Source organism: Aspergillus bombycis (genome assembly GCF_001792695.1).
Source record: "Aspergillus bombycis strain NRRL26010 chromosome Unknown contig00018, whole genome shotgun sequence".
Taxonomy (NCBI): Eukaryota; Fungi; Ascomycota; class Eurotiomycetes; order Eurotiales; family Aspergillaceae; genus Aspergillus; species Aspergillus bombycis.
The window spans coordinates 143,870-164,071 of NW_019170020.1; the positions used below are offsets into that span (position 1 = coordinate 143,870).

At 49.7% G+C, this 20,202-nt stretch overlaps 6 protein-coding genes across 6 annotated transcripts; all 6 read left to right on the top strand.

Moving 5' to 3' along the window:
- Window positions 1–220: 220 nt before the first annotated feature.
- Window positions 221–2,746, top strand: ABOM_002851 (N-alpha-acetyltransferase 35, NatC auxiliary subunit; the record flags this gene model as incomplete). The annotated part of the gene is made up of 8 exons (XM_022529981.1): window positions 221–320; window positions 411–478; window positions 560–700; window positions 778–1,014; window positions 1,064–1,522; window positions 1,587–1,844; window positions 1,905–2,003; window positions 2,057–2,746. 8 exons carry the CDS (start codon window positions 221–223, stop codon window positions 2,744–2,746), a joined length of 2,052 nt encoding a protein of 683 aa, XP_022391822.1.
- A 1,627-nt stretch (window positions 2,747–4,373) lies between these two features.
- On the top strand, window positions 4,374–6,800 carry ABOM_002852 (Zn(II)2Cys6 transcription factor; the record flags this gene model as incomplete). The annotated part of the gene is made up of 5 exons (XM_022529982.1): window positions 4,374–5,116; window positions 5,199–5,458; window positions 5,515–5,649; window positions 5,714–5,804; window positions 5,864–6,800. The coding sequence occupies 5 exons, from the start codon at window positions 4,374–4,376 to the stop codon at window positions 6,798–6,800; spliced, it is 2,166 nt and encodes a 721-aa protein (XP_022391869.1).
- A 3,483-nt stretch (window positions 6,801–10,283) lies between these two features.
- ABOM_002853 (glycoside hydrolase family 5 protein) lies at window positions 10,284–11,623 on the top strand (the record flags this gene model as incomplete). Its single annotated transcript, XM_022529983.1, has 3 exons — window positions 10,284–11,006; window positions 11,069–11,486; window positions 11,535–11,623. 3 exons carry the CDS (start codon window positions 10,284–10,286, stop codon window positions 11,621–11,623), a joined length of 1,230 nt encoding a protein of 409 aa, XP_022391821.1.
- A 521-nt stretch (window positions 11,624–12,144) lies between these two features.
- Window positions 12,145–13,697, top strand: ABOM_002854 (GNAT family acetyltransferase; the record flags this gene model as incomplete). Its single annotated transcript, XM_022529984.1, has 2 exons — window positions 12,145–12,857; window positions 13,109–13,697. 2 exons carry the CDS (start codon window positions 12,145–12,147, stop codon window positions 13,695–13,697), a joined length of 1,302 nt encoding a protein of 433 aa, XP_022391872.1.
- Window positions 13,698–14,503: 806 nt separating this feature from the next.
- Window positions 14,504–16,692, top strand: ABOM_002855 (multicopper oxidase; the record flags this gene model as incomplete). Its single annotated transcript, XM_022529985.1, has 7 exons — window positions 14,504–14,692; window positions 14,744–14,799; window positions 14,855–14,965; window positions 15,014–15,073; window positions 15,118–15,288; window positions 15,347–15,472; window positions 15,543–16,692. 7 exons carry the CDS (start codon window positions 14,504–14,506, stop codon window positions 16,690–16,692), a joined length of 1,863 nt encoding a protein of 620 aa, XP_022391873.1.
- Window positions 16,693–18,020: 1,328 nt separating this feature from the next.
- ABOM_002856 (uncharacterized protein) lies at window positions 18,021–18,524 on the top strand (the record flags this gene model as incomplete). The annotated part of the gene is made up of 3 exons (XM_022529986.1): window positions 18,021–18,125; window positions 18,213–18,304; window positions 18,356–18,524. The coding sequence occupies 3 exons, from the start codon at window positions 18,021–18,023 to the stop codon at window positions 18,522–18,524; spliced, it is 366 nt and encodes a 121-aa protein (XP_022391823.1).
- Between the last annotated feature and the right edge of the window lie 1,678 nt (window positions 18,525–20,202).

The following is a 20,202-nucleotide window of genomic DNA, read 5'->3' on the forward strand; positions in this document are numbered from 1 at the left end:
AATGCCGTTCGTATCCTGAGCGTAGTCATCGTAACCTGCGGTCTTGCAGCTTTACACCGCGGGCAACGCTTCCGCAATTTTGCCCTGTCCGCCCGACTCCCCGCCTCTCTTTCGTCGGCCCTCCTGTTTCTTTCTCCCATCATCCTTCTTTATAGAGTACTTTCTGTCAGGGTTCGAACGGGTAAATCTGGCAGCTGGCTGCAGATTATCGATACTTTATATGTTGCCAAGTAACGAGGGCCGAACCCCGATGATGCGAGTCATTTCACAGTCCGTTGTCCCACGAGACATTACGGACGAGTTTACCAAAGCGGCCTCAAGTGAGATCCCTTCTACCTCTGTCCAGATGCTACCCATATTAAGTGCTACTACGTGACATGGCTTTCTGACAACCTTTCCCTTGGTTTTAGAATTGCGAACTGGGCAGTTGGTTAAAGATGAGTACTTTACGTTGTTCGAGGCAGTGGGCGCACTGGAGGTGAGCTCATGCTATTTACTCCTCGTAGCACGGGCTATTTAACTTTGCGTGACCGGAGGCTGATAGACGTTGTTATCACAGATTATGGACTCGAAAATGGATAGTGGCTACCTTGGACCGGGACAAAACGACGTGCAAGCGTTAGAAGACGACTACGATACCACGCGGGAGCTGGCTCCGGAGCAGGTGATAGGGATAATGGATGAACTATTATGTCATGAGGTAGGTGGTTGCCTTCCCAGAGGGCGACGAGGGCCCGCTTAGGTGAAGATATACTGAGACGAACCGTGCGATGGTAGATGGCATGGCATATGGGACATCCACTCTCGCAAACACTTTTTACCTCTCTATACCTTGATAAACTCCTTTGGCCCATACCGAAAACGCTTGAAGAAGCACACTTTTGTCGTCCGGGATCCGCTAGGAACAAGGAGGAGCCTGGGATGGCACATGTCGTGCTACGTGCCTATTGTCTTGCGCTTATCAAATGTTGCGATTTTGTTCATGCGCGAGTGATAAATGAGTATTTCTACGAGGTAAGTCACGGCTTTCACATGCACATATACGATCGCTAAAAGCATATAGGAGGAAGACTTTGTCACCCAATTGTACAACCGCAGCTTGCTGTCGCAGTTCGACCATGAGTATTTCCTCAATCTTTTGGACCGGGCGATTTCATGGGTAGATGAGCAAGAGGATAGTGTCGAAGGAAAACTGAAAGAAGCAATAAAGTACCGGTTGGTCTTTCGGCGTGATTTTCTTCTCAGTTTGGACCAGGATCTCGATATCATACAGAGTCGGTCGGCCACTCACTTCTCATCCTGTCTGTCGCAATTGGACCCCATAACGGAATCGGTGTCACTGGGAAGACCAGTTCCTGAAGCGTTTAGTTGGAAGATCCAACGAAAACTGGCCAGCACAGTCCCACCTCGACCAATGGTAAAGATAAGCTTTGAGGATGCGCTGGCGCATTTGAAACGGTTGTGCCAAGATGCCATTGATCTGCTGGAGGTCTTGGATTACTCTGGACCCCATAACCTCAAGGTATGCTCTTGAAAGAACCAACGGAATAATTTTCTTCTGACTACTCATCCGCCAACGTTGTTAGGTGACCGTTTGGACGCTGTTGTCTCGGAAGCCCCAGCCGTCAGTTTATATTCGATCACTCGTTCAATCCATGATTATGAGTAACGTGGTGGTCCTGGGAGCTGTCTCAGTGAAGAAATTCTTATATGATGAGCTTGCGGAAATCGTCCTCCCTTCAAGCACACTTCTGCAAGCCAGCACAGACGAGACGGAAATGCCGACCGACCCTCGCTTTCAGATAGCCAACCATATGGATGCTTTTGTTAAACGCTTTGCTCAGGTGCGATGCAGCATATACCTCCCTCAAGTTGTTTCCCCCGCGAGCTAACATGGGGAATAGCCATTTGTGGACACTTTCCGAAGTGCGTGTCTCAATCGCTGCCGTATTCGTCGGACAGTATGTCATACAATTGTTGACTGGGACAACCTACAGATGGAGGTATATATGCGGTTTCTCTCATATGCGGTACCCCGATACTAACTGCTTCGTAGGCCGAAGACCTCGATGAGCAACTACGCATGCTGAACAACGAACCTCCACTTATGTTGCAAAACGGCGACGCTACCTATTCATACCCGCTAAGTAGCTGGGCCTACCACCAGAAACTGAACCAGATCCGGCTCGTTATCCAGCTCGGATTCGAACTTTCTATCTATTCTCCCGAGGAACTACCAGGAATGTACTGGTACTTGTCCCACATCTGCTCCACACATCTCGGCCACATTGACCGAATCCGTACATTTACCGTTGCTACCGCGAAGCGCAACCTGACCGCTTTGGCGGGAAAGAAACGCGATGCCGTCGAGCAACACGCCGCTTTACAAAATACGCTCCGTCTTCTCGAAAGACTTACTACGCAAATCGTCGCGGTGGATGCCTTTGCCATATCGTTACACGCGCTATATGTTCTTCTGGCTCGCCATGAAGTTCTGCCCACAGCAGCGGCCGCGCAGGCATACTCCAGCGAACGATTACGGTATGAACTCCGCATGAAGCCCTTCCTATCGATTACTTTACCGGAACTTGTCCCCTTCGACGAATACCGGCGAGAGGCCATCCTAGAAGGGGACAGTGATGAGACCGTTCTAGAGCGTGCCACGAAAGCCATTTCTGAAGCCCGCAAAGCCTGGGAAGCGACCCTCGCCAACGGTGCTTTTATCTGGGATCCTCAAGCCAGGTGAATCAGACACTGGCCATTGAAGAAGATTGGAAGAAGGATGTTAAGAATACGATGCGGGCCTGCATAGGGGCCAGCATTGCCATTGAAACTGTGAAGAAGGCATTGGCCGCGCGCCGGGCATCCACCGATGTTGTTAACCTTCAGGTGAGTGTTCCCGACATGGGCTCCAAAGCGCGTTGGCATGACTGGTGGGTTGTACCTCAAATAACGCCGACCCCGAGCGGCTCTCAGACATGAAACCATAATCATGGTGTTTACTGTACTCTGATGAACGATTTGATTTGATGTTATGATGAGTGTCATGTACCTGTCGTTCGTTCTGGCAATGCCCTCCTCATGTATGATGGATGATGAAGTTATGTACATAGAGTAATGGTATTAGAAATTTCCCGAAGTAAGAGGGAGGTGTACCGAGGGGTAGATAAATAGAATTTCTCCATTTACCCACTTTAATAATTAACCTTGGGGATCAGGCCATACACCACGAGAGCCTCCGGGATCACCTGATATGCAACTGCAGCTCAATTCCCGTGCAGAGGATCGGCACATGGGCCAACATGCCATCCCGTTGGGGAACAAACAAGCTTATTGTGTTGGTTCAAACTTCTCATTGTTTTTTTGTATTTTTGTTGCTGTTGTTGTTTTTCCCTTGTCTTTCTTCCCCTCCCAGACACTTGGAACCGAGGCTGAAACGGGCAAACTTAACGAGTGAGAAGAGGGGAGGAGACTTGAAACCATTGATCCTGACGTTATCTTCCCGAACATGACTTCATTGCCGTCATAAAAGGAAACACGAATTCGAGTCTCGCAAACTCTCATTGATTGATTGAAAGTGATATGATATGATTTGATTATTTTGGTCGGTATACATCTCAGCAACATCCAATTCGGTCAACACAAGCGAACAAAACAAGACGATCTGCGCTGCAACCACGCCATCTCGGGAGTCCTGGTTGGCCGGTGCGCCGTTGCTCTTGGCCGCTGTCACTACTAACGGGGCCCCCAATGCGCCAATAATAATCCACTCAACGGACCTCCGTAGGGTATTGCTCTGTCTCTCTTGACCTTGGGACTTAATATCAAGGAACTATTACTATCACAGATCAGAAACCGGAACCGGAAAAGCCCCCCGGAAAATCGATCCGTTGGCTTCCTTTTTCTGCTTTTGGTGATCGGAAAGCAAAAGAACCAAAAAACAAGAGAGAAAAAAAAGGGCAAAAAAGGGAAACTGTAATCCGGTACCTATTATTAGGTGCTTTTGTCCCTTCTGGACTCTCTCAGATTCGGTGCGAACATTCCGGCGCTATTCATGGGGTTGAACGATGATCGATTGAGAAGTGGATTTGTTTCTCGGGCATCTCATTCGTGCTCCCTTTTGGTCGCGGCTCGTCGGTGGCCTCGCTTGACCTTCAACGATCCGATCTCGAATGGCTGAAGCTGACACTTGCCATTTCGGTTGAACCATCCAGTAAGAATAATAATAGCCTCTTTTATGCCAGCTACGCGTGCGGTCTCCGTCACCCTACGCACTACCCCCCGGATCTCTCCTTCTCCCCTTCCATCGCGCCCGACTTCGTCCCATCCCCCATTAGGCGGGGCGGCAAGAGGACGATTCGGTCGCCATCGCAATGCCTACATATCCGATTCGGCGCCGGCCTCGCGAGTGCAAAACTTGTCTACCATGTCGCTCCAGTAAGGTTCGCTGCGATCGCAACGTCCCGTGTGGGAACTGCGTCAAACGTAATTTTACTTGTTCTTACGGTCGTCCACCGCCAACTCAACCCAAACCGCCGCTCGTTCCAGATCCTACCTTTTCAGCTACCGCCTCGACTGCGTCTACGCCCCAATTGCCTTCCGGTCCAGCCTATATATCTTCTAGTCGAGACGATGCCCCGATTCCCAACTACAGCGCAGAGCCGGCTTCGGATGATGCTCTGTCGGAAACTGTGACGATTTCTCAGTTTGAATGGGATGAGGTGAATTCGAAGATGCGCGCGATGGAGTCAATATTGGCTAGTCTGAACTCACTTTTTCAGACCCATGCGGCGAGGAAATCCACCAACCCTCGTTCCGAGCAGTCGGTGACTGAAGATGGCAAATCGCCGGCCCCTCAAGGGATCTATAACGAGAATACGATGCAAACGGGCTCCGTTCACATTGGCGCAAAATCCGCTTTGATAGATATTCTGGATAGATCAAAAGGCTCGGATAGTACGGCGGCCGCGCTGCCGAGGGAAGACTTGCTGGCAGAATTGGCGATGGAAAACGAGGCCGCCTCATATCCATTCGTCGACCTTTGGTCGTCTGATCCGTACACCTTCAACATCGCCGGGGTCTGTGGCGTGTTGCCGGATGACGGACAATGCCGCAGGTGGGTAGAGCGGGCTCTGAGTCTTTGGCTGGACTCGTTCCTGTAGAGTGCGCCCTTCGCTGATCATGGAGGTCTTCCGCAGGTTTCTTCGCTTTTACAAAGACATCGGCTCAGTACTATATCCCGTACTTCCAGACGTTTCCAAATTAGAACACAACACAAATCAACTCTTGCAAAATAGGTTGAAGGCAGGAGGTATATATCGACCGGATGTGAACGGTCTGGTCAAGCCGTTTGGCATGAGTTTACCTTTCCTTAGCCTCCTCTTTGCCGTTTTAGCTTCAGGTTGCCAATTATCCGACTTGCCATTGAAGGAACGGGAGTTGACGTCGTGGGTATATGGTGTGTGCGACCTTCTGCTGATGGCCAGAATTTTTTGGGGCTCACATCTTTCCTAGTTTCGTGTTCTTACCAGTGCTTGCGAATGATCAACTATGTTACGCAGCCAACGGTAGAAGTAATCCAAATTCTGCTAATTATCAGCAATGTGCTATCATATAACATGAACGCTGGTGCTTCTTATACCTTACTCGGTGAGTGAGAAGTGGTGTGCGGAACCGCCTGCGTGCCAAGCTAAACGACGATTCTTACCAATAGGGATGACAGAGCGGATGTGTATGAGTCTCGGGCTTCATGTTGAAACACCGGGGTTCTCGCAAAGCGTCACAGCGTCTCGGAGAAGAGTATGGTAGGGCATCCTCTGCAAAACCCCATCTGGAAGATACATGATAATCCTAACTCTTGCAGGTGGGCGATGGCTTTCCAGAATAGTCATTTCTCCTTAGCTTACGATCGACCATCCATCACTATGGTAAGCCAGCCGGAAATTCCCTATGATCGGAAATCAATGCCGGGCCACCGCTCCTACTTTGAAAGCCTCTGTCGTATTATTTCTGTGGTGCTGGAGATGCTGCGGGGACTTATGTTGTCGCACCATTCTCACCTGCGGTACCATGAAATCCGCGAATATAAACAGCGAATAGAGCGCATTCTTGCAGATACTACCCCTCATTTGCGTTATCGGGAACGCTGCGTCACCCTGGCTGAACACATTGAGCGGACGGAGTTGCGGCTACACTCATCTTACTATATCTCAGTCATGTGTCGAGTATCTTTGGACCCAGACGCACCACTGGATGACCAGCGGCGTGCGGTGGTCCGAGAGGACTGTATAACCAATCTCATGAATACGATCGAAGCTTTCATTGAGCTGCACTCACTTCATTCCCACTGCTCGCGTAGCTGGGTCAGTCTTCAGCGGACCATCGCATCCGCGTTCCTGCTGGTTGCCAACAATAACGACCAGATTCACCCACGGACGTGGGAGTTGATCGAGAAATTAGAGGCAGTCATCGCCGAGCACGTGAGTGGGGATGGAAATGTAAATCTCCACGCCCGGACGGATTCGGCCAGGCATTTGGCATCGTCTCTCCGCGCTCTCCGGGACGTTAGTGCTGCGTTCTATTCGAGGAAGAACAAGAAGAAGAAGGCACCCGGCCTAGCCCCGGAAGCTATCTCGCCGAAAACCGTGCTCGCCTCACCCGCTTCGGTAGCTGCCACCGCCTCGTCGCCTTATGCTGCCGGGTACAGCGTGAGTTCCTCCGAGGACGGGCATATTGACAACATTTTGAATAATGTGTCGGATGTGATGCTGTTCCCTACCCTGAACATGGGCACTTCATGAGCCATTGTAACCAACATAGTTCCCCAACCCCTCCATTGTGAATCTGACACGAGGGCTCCCGCCCGCTATAATGCGTGGGCGCCTAATGGGAGCCGCTGTGAATACCGATAATTCTGTATACCCGCTGGAAAGGAACGCGTTCGATAGAGCTGGAATTTCCGGGTTAAGGCTGTGTGAGCAAGATACACGTTTGCCACAATCATTTTGGACATGAGAGATCATCGGACGGGGGGCATGCTTTTCATTGTGGTGGTCCTCCCCGTGTGATCTGGAGGTTGACGGTGAGAGCGAGATTGACAGCCTCGCGACCGTTGTGCCGCCAAAGGCATGGAAACCAGGTGGCATCTGAGACCGGGAGGGGGAGGAATAGAGGCGGAGGGGTATTTGTAGCTTACCGGGCGACCGACCCTTAGGGCGTCGGAGATTGAGATCCTCTTTCACGGAAATGTTTGGGGCTATGTTTTGGGATGGAGATGCGGCGGACCCCAATCGCACGTGGCCGAAGGAAAGCCGATTCGGCCGAAGGCGGTCCGTGGTTATGGCCTGAGGTCGAAACTCAATCGGTGTAGTTTGAAGCACATCCACCTTCAAGTCGATCGGGCCCTATAGCGATGCAGTGCCAGGGCATTCATTCTCCCTCTGCCTACCACCACTACTACTCATCCACACACCCCTCGGTGAAATGAATACTACTTCGTATTCCCCATCGTATGTTGCCCACCTGATGTCTTCGTTTCATATGAACCCAATCTATTTTCTCTTTGACCCTCTCTCGTGTGACGGTCACCAGAAGCTACCCAATCGAGAGGGTACGTACATATATAACTATCTATTTCAATAATTAATAATAATGAGTGGGAATCTGAGCTCGCTTTAGACTTTCCCTTTACGGCCGAGGGCACCACTTCAATGTCCGGAATTCCGAGATCGTGGCGAAAAAGGGGCCAAGATAATCAATCCAAATAAACAGGATTACTTTGTAGCGCATCGAAGGGGAACCCTCCACAAGTTGACTTGCCAACGTACCAATCCCTGGGATAGGAGGGGGGCATTGAGACAGTTTCGGAGATTTCCTACCCACGGCCATACGAACCGTCTCGGAGCCGAGCGGGAAACGCATGAACTCATCATGAGGCTTTGTCCTGGACGGGGTTAGCAAATATGAGGAACCGTTTGTGGGGTTTCTCGTTTCGGAACCGAGATCGACAAATACGATAGCTTTGGACTGTGAAGAAAACCGGTTATTCCCAGCTTCCGGACTTCGCCCATTTCCCTGAACTACCTCTCAACCCAACGACCGAGATCGGTTCCTCCTGTCAGCGTACCCAGGGAATGGTCGCACATGGGAGCTGGACGGGAAATCCGCCAGCCATATGCATTCGAACACCGACCGCGAAGGATTGATCAGGCAATCCGGACAGGGACTACCGACTCAGATGCTGAAACCGACTCCTTCCAGTTTCCTCTCGACGATTATATGGCTCCAGGGGATGATGGGGAGGACCGAACGCACGGATACATAAGGGAAACACGAAGCTTGGCTGGAGCAATGGGTGGTATGATTCTGCGTTGTTGGTCGGGCCCAATTGGTCAAACACCAATACGGACAGAGAACAGCAGATGAGCCACATAAATCTGCCCAGGTACTACTGCTGTGGACATATGGCCACCTCACCTCCGTGTAAGTGCCTTTCAACAGCTGTCCAGTGCTTGATCTCTGATCAGGAGAAGTCCACCGTTCCCAGAGCCCAACTGGAATAAGCAGCAGCAATGATCACCCCGCTAAGGATGGAATGAATGAATAAAACCATTGTTCCAGTCAGTGATAGCGCAGCTAGAAGAGGGGCTAATCTTGACTACTCTAGGTACCCTCAGTGGGCTCCCCAAACAGACTCTTTCGAGATAACGCAGGCGACAGCGAAGAAACAGCAAGAATATGGCGTCGCACCACTGCATCCATGACGGAGCTTGACCCATGTAGACATGTCTGTAATCGTAGCCGATCAAGGTCACTTCTACCATCCTGACAGATGGTGTTACGCATTATAGTAATTATATCTCGGTATTCTTTTTGTTATATACTACGGACCTGAATCCATCTTTGGTATCAGGAGGACCCAAGAGTCGATGAATCATTCATACAGGGCATTATTCATCTGAAACTGTCGGAAAAGAGCACCGGGGTCTCCTGGACACTTTTGTTCCACTAATTGACCCCCCTCCCCCACTCTCACCATATCCACTCTCTTGCATCCTATGATACGGTTCTTTGGCAATCGCTGGAGAAGGCAGACATGGTGATATTGCTCGCTTGAATAAGTTTGAAGTACGGAGGAACCGTAATTTTCCCGGACGGTCTGCTCAGATCTTCATTCAAGGGGCCGAATTCATATGAACAGCGGCATATCATTTCACTAAACAAGTGATGATCCCTCAGACGGGAACCCGAATGGATCCGGCCCGAGCAAGCTTAGGAGAGACCCAGGCCAATGCCCTTGGAATGGAACGCATAGCTACGCTGTGGCGTAGTTATATACTTTGCAGGATGGTGAACTTTATCGCTTTAATCGCGCGCGATTGAAAGGAGGCTATAAAGCGTGGGTTGCGTTCGTGGGAATTGATATCAACCAGGCGGAATGACACTATTTCTTGCCCAGGGAATTCCGAGGATCCTGATCTGGTCCATTCTTCACCGACGCGTCCACAAGTTGTCGAGGCATTCCGGAAATTACAATCTATCAGAAATGGTATGCCGTGAATGGGTGTCAGGGTTGAAGCGAGCATTCAGGAAAAGGACTAGTACTATTCCCTTCGGCTGGGCAGAGTTTGCACGGGTTTCTAAATTGGTCCAAAGTTTTTGCTGGAACTTCACAAGCGAAATGATACTGGATAAAATTCCTGAGAATTATTGGCTATGGAAAAGACCGCTATGTGGACGATACTGTTTTAGTTCAAGGCACAGGGCTTAGTTTGGCCATTTCGGCTGTTAGTCTCACGGCACTCTCCGACGACGACGATCCACCATTGTCCCTCCTTTTCACATTGAAAGTGCACGGGACCAAGTGTTATTGTTTGGATCTGGCGTCTGGGGAATGTAACCGATTGACACATTCTTACCCCCTACCTAGCCCCCGCCTGCTTTGCGGCAGTTGTCCGTCGCACAGGACGCATACTCAAACTTAACCCTAAGTCTACGGATCGCTTGGAGCGAGTCAGGCCCATTCTCAGCGGAACTCCTACATAACACGGATAACATGAGACCCAATCATGTTTTGAGAGAGCCGTGTGTTCCAAGATTTACTTTCTTTCCCTTTCAGATCGCTCATCAAAATATGGATCTGGGGGCTAACCGCCTGTTGAAGAGATGTTACCCACGGGGGGTCACCTCCCGTAGAACTGTGGGTAATTTATATCTGCATTGCGTACGGTTTATTTTTTTGGGTGTAGTTTATCAATGATACATGTAGGTTTCAAGTCACAGCCATGAAACTCACCAGGCTAGCGGTGCTGAATAACCTGGCAACCTTGGCTGTCGCCTGGCTTCCCACGACCGACAAGACTATCACCTCCAGCAATGGAACCGATCTCTTCAAAGCCTCACACGGAAAGATTCGGGGCGTCAATTTGGGCACGCAGTTTGTGTTTGAACCCTGGATTGCTACGAAAGCCTGGTCTGAGATAGGCTGTGAAGGCGAGCAATCCGAATTTGACTGTGTGATGAAGCTGGGCCAGGATGCAGCCAACAAAGCTTTCGCCGAGCATTGGAACTCATGGATTACCAAGGAAGATATCAATGAGATACGTAGCTACGGTCTGAACACGATTCGCATACCGGTCGGCTACTGGATGAATGAAGATCTCATCTATAACGACAGCGAGTATTTTCCACGGGGCGGATTTGCGTACCTCGAGAAGCTGTGTGGGTGGGCCAGTGATGCTGGTCTGTACATCATTATTGACCTGCACGGGGCCCCTGGCGCGCAGGTTGCGAAGAACGCCTTTACAGGCCAGTTCGCCGATACGCCTGGATTCTATGCGGATTTTCAATATCAACGGGCACTCGAGTTCCTCGAGTGGATGGCGATCAGGGTCCATACCTTGCCCAATTTCCGCAACGTGGGAATGCTGGAGGTCGTCAACGAGCCGGTGCAGAATCCCGAGGTCACGGCTACGTTGCGATCCAACTATTACCCTAATGCTTTCCATGTGAGTGTGCCTTATGGAGCTGTATGTAGACACTGCCATACTGAGACACACCCGAACCATAGATCATCCGCAGAGTGGAAAGAGCACTTAGCATCGACAGAAAGGACTACCTGCATATCCAGATGATGGACAGTGCCTGGGGTGCCGGGGATCCCCACGAGCACCTGACGGATGACTACTACGCGGCCTACGACAACCACCGCTATCTCAAATGGGATCCTCGAGTGGAAGTCTCCAAAGACAGCTACATCAAGGCCTCGTGTAACGACAACGTGGCGACCAACTGGCCCGCTATTGTTGGCGAGTGGAGCTTAGGGGTGCCCGATAACGTGCAAGAGACCCCCGAATGGACGCCATACTCCAACCTGGACTTTTACAAGACGTGGTTTGCCGCGCAGGTGAAGAACTATGAACAACACCAGGGATGGATTTTCTGGACCTGGAAGACCCAGCTCGGCGAGTATCGGTGGTCTTATCGCGGTACGTATCGGGTTGTTCTTGTGGAAAACGTCGAGCTGACCATAGTAGATGGAGTCAAAGCGGGGGTGATCCCGACCGATCTGAACGCAGTATTTCTGGATGACGTGTGTAAAGGTCGAGGCGACCAGGTTTTGTAACATTTTAGGATGATCAAGTAGTAATGATGATGATGAAGCATACGATGGTTCTAGCAGTAAGCACCGTGACGCCGACTTTTTGCGCTATAACAAGTAAATGGAATTTTGGACCCCATTGCAACCGCGAGTGTTGGTGGTCACACTGCTGAGACAGGCACGGGCTGATCCAACAGCCCTAACTCTTTCAACTGTTAAACGCCAGTCGATCGGCCCAGTAAGATCAAGCCTGACAATCCTTCACATCGGCCTCGGGCACAAGCTCCTATCACGATCTCGATCGCTAATGCAATCAGGTACGGGAATGACGCATCTCGGCGAATCCTGTCGTGTCGATCCACCTGAGCTACTTTAGTTACATAACAAAACAATGACTCAGATAGTAACTACAATCAGATATAAGATATGATATCTAGAACTATCTCTCAAACGCAATTGACCTCATCTGGTCGACAACCTCCCACATACCAGTACACAACTACCACGACAACAACAGAAAAGAACCAAAAAAAAAAAAAAAAAAGATGACCACCAACCAGCCCCTAGGACCAGAAGTCCTCACTCCCCCAGCACAATCACCAACCCCCCATCCCCTTCCTGGCCGGACCATAACCCTACACCCCATCCAAGAATCCCACACTGAGGCCCTCTGGAATCTCGTCGGCGGCACCACCGACCCCCAGAAAGTCTCGGTCTGGACCTACCTGCCCGAAGGCCCTTACTCAGACAGCACATACACGGAATTCGAAGCCTCCATCCACCAAAAGACCACCAGTCAAGACCCCCTCTTCTACACGATCCTCGACAACCGCACCCAAAAGCCCCAAGGCTGGATCACGCTCATGAGCATTGTCCCAGAGCACCTCCGCCTCGAAATCGGGAACGTGCTCTTTGCCCCGGAACTACAGCGCACGACGGGTGCCACAGAGGCGGTGTATCTGTTGCTGCGGCATGCGTTTGAGGAGCTGGGGTACAGACGGGTGGAATGGAAGTGTAATGATCTGAATGAGGGGAGTAAGCGGGCGGCGAGACGGTTGGGGTTTGTTTTTGAGGGGGTGTTTAGGGAGCATATGGTTGTCAAGGGGAGGAATAGGGATACGGCGTGGTTTTCGTTGCTCAGGGCAGAGTGGGAGCAGGGGGTGAAGGAGGGGTTGGAGGGGTGGTTGCATCCGGGGAATTTTGATGAGACGGGGAAACAGAGGAGGGGGCTGGAGGGTATGAGGGAAGCGAGTTGGGGGTCCGTGTAGATAGTAGTAGATAGTTATCCAAGTCGACCTATTGTTGTTGTTGTTGTTGTTGTTGTTGTTGTTGTTGTTGTTGTGATCTAGGGCTTCGACATCCTACTCAGTATACGCGGAACCGGGGAGGATGAGAAAGAATCACCCGGGACCGCTGCTGTGGCCGGTCCCGCGATGTCGCTGAACGTTAAATATAAATAAATAAACAATCTACAAGAACACAAAGTTGCATTCCTCAGACCCACACCAGACAACATAACACAACGGCCACCGCGACCGCCTTCCTCATCCTAGACGTCCAGCAAGGAGTCACGGGCCAGATCCTCGACGACGACTCCACCCCAGAAAGAGAATCCTACATCGACCGCCTCGCCTCCGTGGTCAAAGCCGCCCGAGATAAACCCATCCGGATTATTCATGTGAAAACAGCCTTTCGTCGTGGCTTCCCTGATTTACACCTTCGCAATCCCTCGGCACAAAGAGTCATTCCAACAGGGAGATACACCGAGGGACACGAAAGCGTTGAGTTCCATCCGACAGTGGCGCCTCACGAGAATGACATTGTAACCACTAAACGTCGGGTGTCTGCCTTTGGAGGCTCCGACCTTGAGGTGGTCCTTCGCAGCTCCCACATTGAGAATCTCGTTGTGGTTGGCCTGATCACTAGCGGGGCAGTCCTGTCCACGGTTCGACAGGCAGCCGATCTGGATTATGGGTTGACGGTGCTCGAGGATCTCTGCTTGGATCGAGACCAGGAAGTGCACGACGTTCTCATGAAGAAGGTCATTGCAAAACAGGCCGATGTGGTCGGATCCGAGGAGTGGCTAGCCCGTCTGTAGGGATATGCAAGGGGTCCTCCGTGGATGGGGAAGACTTGATATCGCTTTGGTATTGCGGTAAGGGTCCTCAAGAGAGTTAACTTTGGTTCACACATTTCTAATAGCTCCTGAGATACATGGCTCGCGAATAGCATCAGCATTTCCTCTCTCATGCATAGCTAGAGCTTTACATCCCTCGCGAATATGACGCCTGTCTTCTACATTCTTTGGCTTCTCTCTTTTTATTACTCGCTCCCGATAAGTATTTGGCTCTTCTCTGAACGGTTGTGACACGCATTGGACGCTCCAACGTAAGGGGTTGCGCGTTTCCCCCCACGTGCTGTTCCAACCAGCTGCGGCCACTTTTTCATACGTTCATTGATCAGTCTGGTCCCCTTTGTTTGCCGAGTGCTCGGCATGAGGATTTTATTCTCCGTGGACTAACCTGAGACGCCACGAAATGTAAAATGACGACTCATTTCTATGAAGTTGTGTTGTGGGTTCGAGCTTGTATGGGCCATCCCTAGAAAGGGTTCATACCAAGCAGACCTTATCTGAACGGAGCCAATGGCGTTAAAGAGACTTTCACCAATCAGTCCACAGAGCTGGCGAGGTAAAAAATGCTTTTAAGCACGAAGTTTTACACTAACGCGAGCAATCCAAAGCCACAATGCCAATTGAACGTTCCCGCATTCGGGAACTTCAAACCCCCAATGTTCCACCTGTACAACCCTTAAAAGATAAGCTAGTCGCACTGGAGTTGTTGGCCAGCTTAACTTTACCAATCCAAATCTTCTTGTTCGGTAAATGAGGCCTTGAGTTGACAAATGTCTATTTTTACGGCTGTTATAGCCTTCTCCATCTGGCTCGGCCTAGTGCAGGCCAAGCTAGTCCGCGAGACACTGGAGTTCACCTGGGGCGTTGGCTCTCCCAATGGTGTCCCGCGGCAAATGGTTCTCACAAATGGAAAGTATCCAGGGCCTGATTTGATATTTGATGAGGATGACGATGTCGAGGTATCTCCAAACACGGCCAACCTGCAGATGGTAGTCGTTGACTTGGCCTAGGTGCATGTCTTCAATCACTTGCCGTTCAATACAACAGTCCACTGGCATGGCCAATCGTGAGATAGTACTATATCCACCTTCTAAATATTGACTGATTAGGGTATCATGTAGAATGGAATCCGCTCCGTGGTCCGACGGTGTTCCAGGGCTGTCACAAGCGCCCATTCAGCCAAATTCGTCTTTCGTATACAAGTTCAAAGCTTCTCCAGCAGGCACATTCTGGTTCGTGGCCTTATAATATATTCTGCCTGCACTTCTAACCTAGTGCAGGTATCATTCACACTTCAAAAATGTGATGCAGGATGGACAAGTCGGGGCTCTTTATATTCGGTAGGACTTTCGCACACTTGGCCGAGCGTAGCTCACGTTTACAGCCATAAGCCCGACGCTGCCCGGCCGTACTTGATGATAGCCAAAGATGCCACCGAAGTGGCCCAAATGCAGAATGCCGAGGCCAATTCAAACTTACTTCTAATAACCGACTGGACCCATTTTACTGCTCAGGAGTACTTTCAAGCCGAGATTGATTCAAGCATGAATCTCTTGTAAGTCCGAAGACGGCGCAGGAAATATCTGAAATTAGCCAACTAATTCACGGTGTAGCTGTGTCGACAGTATCCTTGTGAACGGCAAAGGTTCCGTTTATTGCCCGGATGCCCATTGGATGCAATCACTGGTTGGCCCCCAGATCGCCTTGGTGCTGGAAGGGACGAATCTGACCGACCGAGGGTACGTATCATAAAACAAAAAATTCAAAGAATACGTTTGCTAAGCTGCTTGTGGGCTGACTTGCGAGCAGATGCCTAGCGCCCGCCTTACACAATGTTCAGGGTAGCTGGCCAAATCAGAAGCCTAGTGCGGTCCCATCTTCAATGCACAATAACTGCACCCCGTCGGATGGTGGGGTGCCTACAATCGAAGTTGATGCTAAGGACGGATGGGCGAGTTTGAATTTCATTGGGGGACAAGCGCAGAAAGGAACCACCTTCTCGGTAGACAACCATCCAATGTGGATCTATGAGGTAGACGGTCAGTTCGTGGAGCCGCGACAATACGAGATGGTTGGGATGTACAACGGAGCTCGGTACTCAGCTCTAATCAAGCTGGATCAGACACCAGGAGATTATGCGATCCGAGTCACGGACAATGGGGGCGACCAGGTCATCAGCGGATATGCTATCCTTTCCTACCGTGCAGCAAACACGACGCAGAATGAGACTCGACCACAAGCACAAATTGGCCCTGGAACTAAGGGGTACATTGACTATGCCGGACAGAACACATCTGCTAGCGTCAGGTACCTGAACTACATAGAGAACCTCCCAGCGTTCAATGTTCCCCTGCCACCGGCATTCGCGAACCTTACCCTGAAAACCAGCATGAAACGTGTCAATAGTTCGTATCACTGGTCTATAGTGAATGGAGTCCTATACGAGCCTGAAATGACAGCAGACACACCGCTCATATTCGAGAAACAGCCACTGGATGTCATAGGATCGAATTACACGCTCCAAACACTGAACAACACCTGGGTGGACATCATTATCCAGATCATATCCAACCCAGAAATGGACCCTATCCACCCGCCCCATCCCATCCACAAGCACGGCAGCCGCGCCTATATTGTTGGGCAAGGGATGGGCGTCTTCAACTGGTCGACTGTCTACGAAGGAATGCTCGAGAGACCTGACCTGTTCTACCTCGATAAGCCCGCATTACGTGACACATTCACGACAAACACTCTCACCGCAGCCTTGGACGATGGAGTATGGATGGCGATTCGGTACTATGTCAGCGGGCCATTTCCCTCGCTGCTTCATTGTCATATCACGACGCACCAGGAAGGCGGGATGGCGTTGGCCCTTCTTGACGGTATCGATGTATGGTCTGAGCTACCTACGTCGGCAGAAGTGGTGAAGCTGCAGAATGCAGGTGAGCCTGTAGCATGATCTCTGTTTTATGCCACTTTCTACATTTGCGTGCTGGCACACTTAGCTTAAATGTAATCTTTTCTGGTTATGATCGCACACGGAGTATTTTGTTTGCTTTGGTTCTTACTATAGTATAGTTACTGTGCACTCTTCCACTATTACCATTTAGGCTGGAGACTCTTGTGATCCACTAATATTGCAATATTCCGTAGCTGGCTATAGAACCATGATAAGTGTAATCAAGAGAGATAGACCGAACGCTTAATTCCCTAGAGAACTAAACAAGAGCACTCTGCATCAAACAAAATCAATAGCCACAAAAACGGAATTCTCTCGCGGATATTCTGACATTGAACAAATGGCCTGATAAACAGGTTACAGAATCGTCAGGGAGATATTCTTGGAGATATATTGAGATGTATGACTATGACAGCATATAGCTTTGTCTAATGGGGGCTGTTTCCAACATGATGTCTAAGGACTCGGGTATTGCTGTATACTGATTCACCCTGCATGTATAGGAGATCGGTGTTGTGCATGGATAGTAATGCAACCTCCTCTTCGCTAACACTGACATCTAGATGTGTGGTACATTACCATGGCAGATATCTAAAGCTATTTGAAACGCGGTCGTGGAATCCCCAGATTGTGCAACGAAGGCTTGGCTTTGGATCTTCCCTGGAAGAAATACGAAACTGGGTTGTATGATAGTAGTTTGGACAATTCACAATTCAATAGCTACTGTTAATGTGTATATATATGTGTGTGTGCCAGATAATTATTCCAGGTGCATGTATATATGAGCGATAAGAGGAAAGTTATGACAACGGTATCTGTCAAGGAATAGACGGCAGCCGAGGGTTTAGGTTCTATCTAGAATGCTTAAAGAATAGGAGCAGCAGGGATACTAATTCATCTACAGTAGACAAGAAGGCATAGAGTGCTAGAGCCAGGGTATATGCTCTGTGCGGTGCCTTTCTTGAATCTTCCATCACAGGAAGAACAGAGTGCGTATGCACGGACACAATGGTATCATGTAAACACCTAGCTTTCGGGTATCTAATCGGCCACCGAGTAGACTATCTCTGAAACATCAATAGCTGCGGATCGGTACGAGTCTGGTCGACTAATCCTATGACTCTGGTCGTGATCGAAGCCTGACAAAGGCCCCTGCTCGGTGGCCGATTAGTCCTAAAACAGGGTCAGTGATATCTGGATCTCGAAGGTATTAAACCGTCCTTAGGTTCTTGTTAATGTCCTTCTCCTCGAGTATCCTCACCTCTGCTTAGCCCATAGTTCCTTCTTCACCCTCCATCCCAAAGACAGACACTACCCCCGAAAGCAAAATGTTCAATCTTGGAACCGCCATCGTGACTGCTCTGGGCCTCCTGATGGCAGGAGTAGCCAGCGGAGCTCCCGCCGAACCCGCGCCTATGATGGACGATCCTACTGTAAGTGAAACCACGAGTGATGGATAACCTTACCAAACTGCCCGTGAAACGCCCTAACCAAGCCACATCTAATGAGCCAACCTCCAGGTCACCATCTACCAGGACATGATGTACCAAGGCAACTCCGAGGGTCTCCGTGAGGCCAATGTCTGCTACTCATTCCGAGAGAATACTCCGTGGTACGTACTATATCTGTCTTATAAGTGATATCGTTCTAAAGAGAAGCAAAGGTTCCACAATATTTCCTCCATGAATATCCGTCCCGGGTATACCTGTGACGCCTACATTGGGTTCGACTGCAACCAGATGCTTAGGCCAGGTATGCAGGGCCAATACGCTAACCTTGATTTCGAAAATATGAATAATATGATCGAGAGTATGAAGTGCAGGCCTATGTAGGCTTGCTTGTCTTGGGGGGGAAGGGGCGACACTTCGATGGGCATCTGTCAGGTGATTGTGTGGGTCATCTTGGACATTACTTTCTTTTATAAGGCTCATGAGTGGTCTCTGTCTGGTTTGATGATGTGGTTGGATGTTGAGGTCTTCGTTGTTGTTAGTTTGAATAGTAACGAGTGCAGATGAATCGAGTACTTTCGATTGGACTGTGAATTGAGGTTTGGTTCTACTAATTATCTTGGGGATATTGGAGAGGTCCTGATGGGATCGTACGTAAAACTCATGGACTTGCTCTCTATAACCCTCAATACTCGGCCTTGTATACTGATCTACGTAAGTGAGCGAAGAGTGACAAGGGAAGTGTAAGTGTACCTATACTGGAGGACGAGTACATCCTATGAAAGATGCTGCACGCATATACTACCAAGCCCAACCGTTGTTCCATCATGGTCTTGTTGACTTTAGTCAAGCACACCATTATGAACATTGCAAGCACAGCGGAAGGAATCCACAAAGGAAATAATCAACTGACTCAAGTGTACAACGTAGCATTTCCTAACGCGAGCACGAGTTGGTGATTCCCATTCAGAAAATACACCAGGTAATTCTATAGCAGCCTAACTCCTGATTACTATTACTGCGGTAGTCAGCAGACCCAGAGGCTGGCAGCTTCTATAATCCACTTGATAACCTCATTCACACCTTCGATATATAACAGCTAAATGACCCGCACTTATCCATAAAGCAGCAAGTAGAGTACCTATATGAAGACCTGGCCAGACCGGCCTGACATCTACCGTACCAGTTGGTTTTGAGATGCAGGTGTGTCCGGGATCATGGCCAATGGCCGAACAATCACACAGTTGTGGCGCCGTCGGACGGATAACGACGTAAGGAATCGGACCTTATAATAACCTCCCACCGGTAGCCACCGAAGGATTAAATGACCTCGTGTCCTCTGAATGTGTCAGTTGCAAAGTCAGGGTATTTCGATTCCGTCGCCGAAACGTCATCAGAACTCGTCAAAGTCGCTATTATCGGCGCGGGTATGTTACACCATCTCCATAACATGCTTTCGAGAGTCTAATCCACATGAAGGATGGCTTGGACTCAAAGCGGCCAGAATATACCCTGGCTTGGAGCCGAATACTAAACCTAGCTGTGTTTGAGGGGGACTATACAGAGAACAATCACTTGACAGGTTTAATTAAATCATCTATCCATGTACAGTCCCGCAGTGATCTTGAATATTCACTAGTTCTGTACTTATGGTATAGTTAAGTGATGATCCTCAATCCAGGCTAGCAATCCTTGAACTGTCTAGGGATAGGAAGGCATGTATTAACACTGAGATATCTCACCAGAATCTGCGAAGGATAGCGGAGAAGCCAACATCCCGACCAAGCAATGAAAGAGCCATGGCAGGGAAACAGGACCGTAGCAAGTGAAGGCAAAAAGACAACGCAGCACAGGAAGAGAGAGCGTCGTCGCCGCCAAAGACATTTCATCCCGCGTCGCTGGCTAAAGTTACCAGTTCATATGGCACCAGCTATAACAGCATAGACGATAGTATAAACTATAAATCCAAGAGTTGTGTGTTTAGTTTCTTCATGGACTTCTCTGGCCAATCAAAGGAGGTAAGCATCATCCGTTGGGTAAATATCACTCGATACTTACTCAG